Raw genomic sequence first — 12,191 nt, 5'->3', positions numbered from 1 at the left:
GTAACTTGACTCCTACTCTTTTCTTCACTCCTAATTGTAAGACAAGCATTGAAAACCAAACCTGCTTATGATTTCAAGCTAAGGAGTGTCATACTTTATTTTGGAAATTTAAGGCAGAGAATACAACCAATCAGTTGCCGTGTGGCTATGTTTATCCACAGCTGGGGCACAACTGAGAAGACTGGCAGTTGCGACAATTACATGGTTAGTGTTTAGTGGTTGTAAGGAAGGATCTAAAGATAACTAAAGATAAAAGCACACAATAGGAAGAAACCAAGAGGAACTGACACATAGTCTTCCAGACTGTAATGTAGCATGCCCATCCTATGATTGATACGAAATGGGTTACTGCCATAATTTCTCTAAAGAAATGCATCTAAAACATTCTGCCAGTCAGGAATCCAGTAGGAAGCAGATGGCATAATCAAATTGGATTAGTTAAAGATAGTTTAATAAAGGAACTATTTATAATGGTGGGCAGCTTAAGGAACCCACAATTGGTAGTGCAGTACTAGTGGGCCAATAGTGGTGAGGTCTTACTGCCTCAGTCCTGAAGGGTCAAGAAGAGAGAACAGTTGGGAACCAGGAGGCAGAGAAGGCTATCTGGAGATGGGTGCCTTGTAGAAGCTAATGACATTATTGTAGGGATAGGGCAGCCTATGAAAATCCCACAGTGTCAGGAAGAAGCCAAGAAGAAACACACGCTGATGTCAGCCTTCTCTCCCTGTGATCACCCACCATTGGTTCCCATGGCTGAACCTGATAGGAACAGTCTCACAGAGTCTCACAGGGCACAAAGCAGGAGGAGAAGGGTATAGAGCATATCTGGAGGGGCAAAACGTATGTCTCCCTAAGTCAGATAGTTTTTCTGGTCTTCCATTTCTGCCTTGTACACAACTGGTACAAAGGGAGTCTGACTTTTGATCAGAGAATGAACAGGAAGCCACGCTGATCTAATAGAAAGAAAAAAAATAAATTTAATGATTGATTTACTTACGATTTTTTAAAAATTAATTCCTCCATTCTTCTTAGGCACATAACACCTAGAACAGGGTTTTTGGTTTTGTTTCTTCTAAAGCATTTTGGTATACATATGAAATTAGATTTTATTTTGTAGGTCAAAGGTTCTGAAGAATTTTGAGCTGGAGAATCCCAAGCTCTATTTGCATATTTTAAAGAATGCCTATAGTATTTAAAAGCTGATTTTGAAAGTGATGCATCTAGAGATAGTAATACTCTCTGAAAGTTGGGAGAAAGAGAAGGCGAGGGATATGAGAAATTTGCAGAGGGAACATTAATAGGATTCCATCTTAATTGAATATGAGCATTAAATTATGAGTGCAGAGTGACTCTTAGACTCCTACTTTGAGAAACAACAAACGTGTAGATGGTTATTGGGAGAGGTGGATACTGATTCAATTAGGGACATACGCAGCTAATGTGCCTACAAAATCCAACCAACTGGATACTTACCCATCACACACAAGAAAGAGATATGGAAGTTATCATAGTGTAGGAAGTCATTAAGGCAATGACGATGGTAGAATCAGGTAAAGATGGAGGGGAGCACAAAGAGATGGCCAAGAATGGAGGCTTTGGCCAATAACATTTTGAGAAATCAGAATTCTTCCTGTTTTAGTGCGATTGCAAATCCTTTCCATGACTATAAGCCCCATCCGGGACAGAAACTGGCCTGTTTTGTTTCTCCTCAAGATCTAGCACAGTGCCTGGTATATGGTTAAGCCCTTGCTACATATTGTTGAACAACTGGTGAGTTCAGTTTGGCTAATGGGCACAGGAGAGGGTGATCTGATTTGGAACTGGAGTTATTCCGAGATTAATTCACTCCCAAGGATTCTCCCACTTCTGCCTTTTTTGGGGCTCTGCACTGAATCTAAATTTCTTTTCCTCAACTCAGTTGCTGGGAATTTACAATATATCTTCTTTGCTTCTATTTTTCAATTTTTAACTTTGTCATCAGAATGATTCATTGAATAACGTCGTTCTTAATTCCTGCATTTCAGACTTCGTTTCAGGCTTATCCTTTAAGAAATAAATATTTTTAATCATGCTGTTTTATTCAGTTCTTTTTGTTTTTGTTTTTTGTTTTCTGTAGAAAAAGATTATCTCACTTTTTTCTTGTAAAACCAGAGATCCATTCAAAGTTTGGATAGTAATCATCACCAGACTGATAGGACACATGCTCATAAATATGGAGAGACCATGTACCAAAAATCACAAGTACTTTAAGGACTGTGTATCTTAAAGCAGTGGTCTCCAAACCAGGGTTGCCTACCCTGGGAGTACCCCAAGACACCCCCGCCCCCGCCAAAGGGTACATGGGCACAAGAGGGAAGCAATTTCCAAAACTTCCAGTCTTACTTGGCCTCTTGCCCAAGACTCATCTGCCTAAGAAGGTGTCTGTGGTAGAGGCTGTTTGTTCTCTTTTTGCATCTTCTTTACCAGTTCTCATAAACTTCAGTATGGATCCAAATCATCTGGAATTCTTGGGGAAACCCGGTTGCTCTCCCATTACCAGAATTTCTCTCATTACCAAAAAGTAGGGTAGGGTAGGGTCTTGCATTTCTTTTAAGTTTCTAGGTGGTGCTAAAGGTGTATTTTCAGGAACAAACTTTGAGAGTCAAAGGCTTCAGGGCTTCAGACAATCAGCCTTTTCCCACTTTACAAAAAACAACCACCACATCAAACACAGTTCTAATCCATCCTGGATCTTAGGATGCATTTCCATGGAACGTGGAAAAACTGTGAGCAAACAGGACAAACCAAAATTAATTATCCCGATGATAGTGTACAAATCAAATCATTTTTTAAGGCAAGTGTTTGCAAAAATTTAAGAATGACTTCATTGAGTGGTCAGCTGAAAGATAATTGAAAACAACTTTCAGTAGAATGCTATGGGATTTTTGGCACATAATTCAGAAAGAGGTGAAAGAGTTGGGTAACATTGCACAATAAAACTATGATTTCCATCATTTCCTTGTATGTGAATAAGTTTTCTCAGTGTTTAAATCTGTAAAAACAAAATAGGAACAGAACTGAAGCTAAGCTGTGATATATTTCTAGTTCTTAACTAATATTTACTCACAGAAATCTGAATTGGGAAGAACAGTTCCAATTATCTCACTGAGATGTATTTCTCTATTTTAAAGATCTTATGTATTTATTTGAGAGAGAGTGAGAGCAGGAGAACATGAGCAGCGGGAGGGGTAAGGGGAGAGGTAGAGGGAGAGGGAGAAGCAGAATCCCTCCTGAGCAGGGAGCCAGAAACAGCTCCATCACAGGACCCTGAGCCAAAGGCAGACGCTTAACCCATTGAGCCACACAAGCACCCCTGAGATACATTTCTAATAAAATTTTACAATTTGTATAATTATCTTTCAAGTTCTGTAATAGCATAATATTGTGTTGATCAATTCTATAATCAGTAAATTACAATGATAATTCAATATGAGAGAAGATTTTAAACTTTTACACTTTATGTTCACAAGAAAAATTAATTTTCAACTTTTAAATCTAAGTTTTGATCTATATATGTTTGATAACTAAATCAGTAGAAGACTTTCAGGCATATAAATGTATAATATTTGTATAAAATTCCATGGGGAAAACTGAAATTAAAAAACAGGTCTAGGGGCCCCTGGGTGGCTCAGTGGGTTAATCCCCTGCCTTCGGCTCAGGTCATGATCTCAGGGTCCTGGGATCAAACCCCGCTTCAGGCTCTCTGCTCAGCAGGGAGCCTGCTTCCCCCTCTCTCTCTGCCTGCCTCTCTGCCTACTTGTGATCTCTCTGTCAAATAAATAAATGAAATCTTCAAAAAAAAAAGTCTAAAAATAAGGAAAAGAAAAATATAAAATGTCTGACTGTTAAAAGTCTTTTTCTTCAAGCATTTTAAAAATGGATAATAGTAGGTATGAAACCACTATGGTATTTAGATTCCACTGAATATATTTAAGAGTAATGTTACTTATTTTAGAATGGCAATATTTAAAATATGCCAAATATACCATCCTTTACAACTATTTGACTTTATGATGAAAAATGTTTTTGTTGACAACTTAAAATGTGATGGGCATATAAGCTTTAAAATTTTATTTTAGAAGCAACACTACCAAAAATCATTTCAGACTTCCTGCTTTCAGGCAGTAAACTTTTAATCTTTGGCAGGGATCATTTGATAGGCTCAGACAGAACTCTGAATTAAGTTTTAATTAAAACCCAATCTTTGCTTATTCTATAAACACCTCAACAAAACCCATTTCTGTTCTTGTTTGGCATTCGCTCTTTCTTGTCCAGCTGGGATCCAAACATACAGAAATGAGTAATAATGGGAAAAGATTATACAATCTTGAATGACTCACTCAAAGACTTTTATAAACTTTCTATTTAGACTTGTTTTAGAAAAGAATCATTTTCCTGAAGTTTGGTTTGTTTAGCAAATGTAAATTGTGCAAAAAAAAAAAAAAAAAAAAGCCCAGATATCAGTACAAAAACATTGCTGTGGGCATTTTTCTTCAAAAACCATTTCATTGCATTTGTAATATTAGGAAACACAAAGAGAAACGCATTAGAACACATTGACATCATCAAGTCTGTAGCCACTTGATAATAACATATTTCTTTTTCTAATATATATGTTCTTTGCAGATTATTTTCTTGGGAGACATTCATGCTCAGGTTAGGCACAAAATCTACTCTGGACTTTTTGCAAGCTATTACATCTTTTCTGTCCATTTCCAAACTCCCTAACTTTACTGTACATGATATACGACTTCTGGACAATTAGCTCAAGGCTAACCCAGTTCCTATTTCCTGTACTGTACTGAAAATTCAGTTAAGATTAGCAAAGGTCTATTGTCTATCACATTAAAATGATATATCCCTCCCTGTACAATCTCCTACCTCTTTTTCATTTTAGCTACTCTGGAAGATTACCTCTTCTCAATAGCCCTCACTGGTAGGGACACATTCTTCTTCCTGATATGCAGTCTAGCCTTTAGAAACAGAAAACTACCTCTGGCTGACTTTGAGTGCTACAAGCCTCCTTAAACTTCTCACTCTGTCCCATATTCTGGGTACTAGAACATCCCACAGATTGCATTATTTGCACCTAGATCAATAAAAACTTATGTGATGTACTTATAAACATCTACTAAGAGTGTATATGCACAAGAAATGAAAATTTTTGTCCACTCCCTTGGGTAATTTCTGTTTAAAGTTCTGGATAAAAGGTATGACAGACTGGATTGCACATTATAAGGACAAGCTCAGCAAGGAAAAGAATCTCTTCTGTATCTATTCATGCCCAACTTCCCAGATATTTTTGACATTCCAAGAAAAAAACCTCAAAATAATTTTCAACTCACCTTTGTCCTTTCTGATATCTTTTATACAACCTTAGAACATATCATGGATGTGTTCTTCCAAATTATCGGTAAACATATTGAAAAGAATGGGCTGTAAAATAATCCCCATGGGATGCATGCAGTATAAAAACTTCCTGTGGGCAGAGACCTGTCTAACTTATTTGTTGCTGGATCTCCAGGGCCTAGGACAGTGCCTGATGTAGCAAGTACTCAATAAGTAGTGAAAGAATCCAACATGAAGGAATGGACGGAAATCTGGGTGGACAGAAACTTGATATTTTTGACATCTTCTGATCACTTTTTAGATAGAACCTTCTAGCCAGTAAATCAATCTCTTAAATGTATAACAATTGGAACATAAAATTTTGTATTTTTCTTGAGGATATCATGCAGGCTCTGGAGATTACCTACATTGACTACAAACTAATTATGTGACTTTAGACCAAGAACTTGAGTTTTCTACAGCTGGTCTCTCATCAATCAGACAGTAACAACACCTGTCTCATAGGCCTGTCAGGAGATGATACACATAAAGCACTTGGTCCAGTTCACAGGAAACACTCTGTAAATCGAGGTATCACTTCTCCTACTGCATGTTTCTTTCACATTTGAGATTAATGCCTAACCACGTAGATGTAAACACTATCGGAATTACTCTCTCAGTTTTCACAGGTATGTATATAATCACTTCTCTGTTAGCCACAAAAATCATTTCATCCAAGCCATCAGCTTGAACTTTGTGATGGAACTAGAACGTAAAAATATCGGTACACATTAGCATTTACAGTTGTAAATAACCAGACCAGTCACAGTATAGTAAAAGAAGGACTTTAGGTTTCTTTGGTGAAACAAAAGCAGGTATAAAAAGTTACAAAGGTTTTAGATTTTCATTCACAAAGAAAAAAAAAAACAGTCATTCACATTTTACACTATACACGTTATAATATAAATACAGGAACGTATTATGTGCATTGTAATGAAGGAGAAACATTGAAACCTAAGAGGTCAACCAGTATTGTTCTGTGCTCTGGAACACTCAGAGGTGGATTATACTTGGTGCGGCAACCAAGGGAAGTTGCTCAAAGACGCTGAGGATGATGGGAGCCACTGTTGCTCCTTCCAAGCCAAAGGAGGTTTCATGAAAATGAATCCGTGTTGGGTCTGCTCTTTTTGCATTTTATTTGTTGTCTGCTCTTCTCAAGGTTGTTCTAACTGAAACTGGGGAAAGACTCCTAAATGCCTTCTTTCCATTACAGGGTTTTCCTCAAATGTTAAGTGGATAATGATTCGAAGTCATCTTCAGCAGTCACTTTATTCAAATAAAGGGGAGAAAACACAGTAGGAAGAGATAGGGAGAAATGTCAACATGTACACTCCACCTAACAGGAAGAAATACCCACAACTCCATGCGTAGCTCCTTGCTCAGAAGGGGCAAACACCATTTGCTGAAAGCTATACATTTTCCACTCTTCTCAGAATAAACACTGGATGCGTTCTATCCATCACATTATTTAATCAAGGACAAAATACCTAGATTATATGGTCCCAAACGGTGTGGGGGAAGCAAAAAGGCTAACACTGAAAAATAACTAGCATACTAGGTCAATTTTCAGGTTTGGGGGAAAATAACATCCAATAAATTAAATCAGTATGGCTTACTTCATTTATTTATGTATGCTTCACAGCTGCAGCATTCATACATGAACATTCAAACTTTATAAAAGATTAAAATGGTTATATATACAAAATTTCTTTCTTTGAATGTGTGTGGTTGTTTTAACAATCCCCCACCCTCCAGAATCCTTAGGTCTATATCCACTTGAAATGTGTTGATCTGTAACCTTGCAAGTTAGTGTTATGAAAGCCATTAAAAAGGAGACCTGGTTGAGTTAATAATTAGCACTTTGACCCCTAAAAAAATGCTCCTGGTCCTAGAAAAGTCCTCCATTCAGGCCTTTCTTGTAAGTGAAGAAAAAGGAATGCAGCAAAGAAGAGTTCCACGGTGCAGTCCCTAGTTCTGTGGGGATCCTGTCAGCCAGGCTTCGGCATCACATGGAAGCAAATTGCCCTTATGGCTGACATGGCGCAGTGACCTACGAGACCTTGCGTTTTTGTTAGCTATCCAGAAAAAGCCGTCCTCAGTCTTGCTGACAAAGGGCAAGTGAAACCGTTTCCAGCCTAAACAAACTACAAAAAGCAGCCGAACCAATGATTAAAGACCTCTGAGGCTCCATAATCATCATTAAATATGCCCAAACTCTGTGTGACTTTTTATTTTATATACAGGATTAAAATCAACATTAAATCATCTTATTTACATTGCCATTGGTGCTGAAATGGAGCTTTTTAAATAGTACAGTAGGCTGGTATACATTATAAAATGCTCTGCACTGGAGGCAAATAGAAAACTAAAGAAATTAGGTAGGCTGGAAACGGTTACTTTCTGCCCTCATTTTCTTTCATTTTGTTAGCTTTCCTTCTGAATGCCAATACTTTCATTAAACGTTTTGGGAGCACAGCAACCCCAAATGACTGGACGGTGGTCCAAAAATCCAAACCAACTGATAATACTTCTCGAGGTGATAGGAAAGGCACAGGAAGTTAGGACTTTGGCTGAAATGATGAAAACACATGTTCGCCATTTTAGGGATCAGCGCCTGGACTCCTGCCACCTCCGGCTCCAACGGTGATCATGTTTTGATGTATTTATTGAATTGTCCTTTGCTGATGAGGAATTTTTAAAGTATTTCTTAGAGTAAGTCCTTTGGTATGCAGACGCTACATGGAAGGAAAGAAAGAAAGAAAGAAAACACAACAATATTACTTGCTCCATACCCTAAACTACCAATACCGTAGTCGTAAAATGAGGGTGTCTAGTGGTTGTTATAGCACGGTTGTCCATTCTTTCTAAAGGACCACTTACGGTTCATGCAGGTAATTTTAGGCATAGCCCATCTTCCATTTCCTAGGCAACGGATAGTTGGAAGGTGGCGTTGAATGAAACCATCTTTGCAGTGATATCTAATCAGGGAGTTGATTTCATAACGAGGTTTCATCTTTCCAAAGGTCTTGGCGTTTTCTACAACAGGGGGCTGGCCGCAAGCAACTAAAGAAAAGTAAATTGGGTTATTGCCAAATAATCTAAATATTTCTATTAGTATGAATCTTTATTTTTTTCCTCTTTCCCTTTTTCTGCTACCCAGCCAAGTACCCTCATCAAAGGCAATCATTTAGAATTAAAAAACTGAAAATTTTCAAGAGAAATACTAAATACTGAGGCTCTGGGCCTAGTTTAAATCTCAGATTATATCACCTTCAGTTGTGTTTTATTAAAGAACCTTTGGGTTAATGATCATATATGCATCTATTCATCTGGAAGGGTTACTTTTCTGAAAAATTCCAAATTAAAAATCACCTGTCTCATGCCAACATGTGGCTTTTTGGTATTGTCTCCATAGCATCCTAAAGTTTGTATTTACTACCCATCTGCAATTGGAACAATAATGGATTTGTGACAATTAACTATCAAACAGTCACCTCCCTGAAAAAACTTATAATCTATAATAACACGTAGTTTTATAATATGGATAAATATGGACAAAACATGGATTCCTAAGCAGAAAGAAAAAATCTTTGGTTCCCTTTATGCTTATTTTCTCTGCCTGTCTTCTGCCTGGAAATAGGGGGAAAGTCAGGACACAGCATTCATGTCTCAGTTTTATAACTCACTTATAAATTTCAACTCTTCAGAAGGGTAAAATAAAGGTAAATCTTAGAATATATAACCATCATTCTAAATTTACAATGAAAAATTCTGAATATCAACAAATGTATCAAAGCAGAAATAACAAAAAGAAATAGCAGTAAAAGAAACCTTGCAATTTTGAAATTCAAAAAGCTGGGAAAATTAATTCAACTGAATTTGTATTAAACTTACAGTTTTATTCAATATTAGTGCATTTGTTTTAAATGATATACTCCAATAATTAACCTTTATTAAGTTACTGTGTTTTGCTATATGTCTCTAATAAAAAATATAACTTAACTTCAATATAATTTCCCTAAATAGCACTTCCTTTCCAGTTTACTTTGAGAATTCTGATATCACAAAGCCCATGTCATATGCTCTCACGAAATAATGCAAGTCTTCTAAGGGAGAATGATTACCAGAAACCTTCATACCAAGATGTTTGGATGTCAACATCCTAATATCAAAAAGTTTACAAACATTAAATTTATTTACATATTCAGAAGGCTATTTACAACTATATTCTTTTGTAATGACAAATGTGGTTTCACTTAAATATTTTGTTCCTCTGACTTACTTCTTCCTGGCAGAACAGCTTGGGACATATTGACCTTATGACAAAGTTATCTTTAAAGAAACACAATCCAAGTGTATCTTTTTATTCACATAAGATACTGTCACTCAGAATCTAAAAATAGATTATGATGTCATACTATCTATAACTAAGAAATTAAAAATATTTGTGTATGTGAATATTTGATCTTCACAAATTCCTATAGGATAAACTGCAATGTCTATAAAAATATGTTATTTTCAATTAGTAAACTACACTATGTATATGGATCAATGATAACTCCAATCTGGAATATCTATAGCCTATAACTGGTCAAGATACTAGCAAGCATCAGATAGAATGAAACCAAAGAGATACAAAAGGTTAAAAACTACCAATCAGATAACTCATTTATACTTGATTCTGTGCTATGCCAACAAATTAAAAGTTGTCCTTATCAATGGATAGATTTCTTCCAAAACTATATATGAAGACTTATGATGAAGCTAAAATAATTCAGTGAGTGTGGTATTGGGAAGGACAGGCAAATAGACCAGAAATAGATCCACATATATATGCTCGATACTTGACAGAAGCAACATGGCAGAAAAGTGGGGGAAAGGTAGTTTTTTCACTTGGACAACTGGGTATTATTATGGATAAAAATGTACTTGGTTTCCTACCTCAAAGTATATATGGGAAATGAATTCTAGATGATTTAAATATAAGAATAAAGAAGGCAAAAACTATAAAACATTTATAAAACAACATAGAAGATCTTTCTGACTTTAGGGTAGGTAAAAATTTCTTAAGACACAAAAAGATTTGAACCATAAAGGAAATTGCAACAAAATGGAGAATCTGTTCACCAATAAATACCACAGGGTAAAAGTAAAAACAATGCACAAATTGTAAGAAGATATATACAACACATATAATTGTCAAAGGATTACTAACTAGGATATAAAAAGGATGATATATGATATGTGATAAATCATCATATAAAAGAGAAGCAATCAATTTTTTTTAAAAATAAGGAATGCACATGAACAGAAACTTCACAAAAGAGCTATAAATGAAAGACATGTAAGTATATTAAATGATATTCAGGGAAAAGCATCCAAGAAAATGCAAAATAAATCACAAGAGATAACATTTTATACCCACTAGATTGGCAAAAATCTCCAAGTCCAATAATATCAAATGTTAGAGAAGATGTGGAGTAACAGGACCTCTCACATATGCTGGTGGGACTGCAAATTGGTACAACTACTTTGGAAAACAATCTGGCATTTTCTAGTAAATTTGATGGTACATATATCCCATGACTCAGCCATGCCATTCCTGGAAAAATACCCTGAAAGCTCACAAAGGGCTCCTGGGATCAAGTTCAAGAATGTGGATAGAAATAGTGTTCAGGGGCGCCTGGATGGCTCAGTGGGTTAAAGCCTCTGCCTTCGGTTCAGGTCATGATCCCAGGGTCCTGGGATTGAGCCCCACGTCAGGCTCTCTGCTCAGTGGGGAGCCTGCTTCCCGCCCCCCCCCCCGCCTGCCTCCTGCCTACTTGTGATCTCCTTCTGTCAAATAAATAAATAAAATCTTAAGAAAAAAAAATAGTGTTTATAGTAACAAAAACACTCAAAATAACCCAGTGTCTACTGACAGGAGAACTGGTAAATGAAGCATTATATAGTTAGTTATACATAAAATACTGTAAGCAGCAAAATGAAGAAATATAGCTAAATATATCAATATGGGTAAATCTCACAAATGATGCTGAAAAAAAAAAGCAAGTCACAAAATACATATAGGATGATTCTGCTTGAAATTCAAAAGTGTGCAAAACAAAACAATTTGTTGTTTACAAATGCAAGTATGTGTGATAATACTAAAGAGAAAAGTGAGGGAATTAAGTCATTATCTATGGTTGGAATTGGAATGGGATTGTAAGGGATCTGCAGGATGCTCCAAAGATGTGTGGACAGCATGCACCGTGTTCTTTAAAAAATACACTTGGGGCGCCTGGATGGCTCAGTGGGTTAAGCCTCTGCCTTCGGCTCAGGTATGATCTCAGGGTCCTAGGATCGAGCCCTGCATCAGGCTCTCTGCTCAGCAGGGAGCCTGCTTCCTCCTCTCTCTCTCTCTGCCTGCCTCTCTGCCTACTTGTGATCTGTCTGTCAAATAAATAAGTAAAATCTTTAAAATAAATAAATAAACAAATAAATAAATAAAATAAAAAAATACACACACACACACACACACACACACACACACGCACGCGCACTTTGAGGATGATGTTACCAAGAACAACTAGCATCTATTCAAGAACAAGACACCACTGAGAGATTCCTAGTACCGGGAGGTGAGGCTGAAACCCCTGCACCACAGAGACCAAGACAGACTACATTAGCAGATAACAGAGGGGTTAAACGTTGACCACTCTGCTCTTCCCCCAGGACTGTGCAGCACCATGTACAGAGGTCTTCCCTGAGCCACTGGTTCCCAC

At 36.8% G+C, this 12,191-nt stretch overlaps 1 protein-coding gene across 3 annotated transcripts in view; it reads right to left on the bottom strand.

Moving 5' to 3' along the window:
* Nucleotides 1-6,198: 6,198 nt before the first annotated feature.
* The window catches only part of VCAN (versican), a 112,152-nt gene continuing 106,159 nt past the window's right edge, over nucleotides 6,199-12,191 (bottom strand). For all 3 annotated transcript variants that reach the window (XM_047730414.1, XM_047730417.1, XM_047730416.1), the window contains 2 exons: nucleotides 8,308-8,490; nucleotides 6,199-8,162 (listed from right to left, as the gene is read on the bottom strand). In XM_047730414.1, coding sequence (XP_047586370.1) covers nucleotides 8,035-8,162; nucleotides 8,308-8,490 — 311 coding nt within the window. In that variant the 3' untranslated portion in view covers nucleotides 6,199-8,034. The remainder of the gene's footprint in view (nucleotides 8,163-8,307; nucleotides 8,491-12,191) is intronic.

The sequence above is a fragment of the Lutra lutra genome, chromosome 5 (assembly GCF_902655055.1).
Source record: "Lutra lutra chromosome 5, mLutLut1.2, whole genome shotgun sequence".
NCBI lineage: Eukaryota > Metazoa > Chordata > Mammalia > Carnivora > Mustelidae > Lutra > Lutra lutra.
This window is presented reverse-complemented; position numbering and strand designations above follow the sequence as displayed.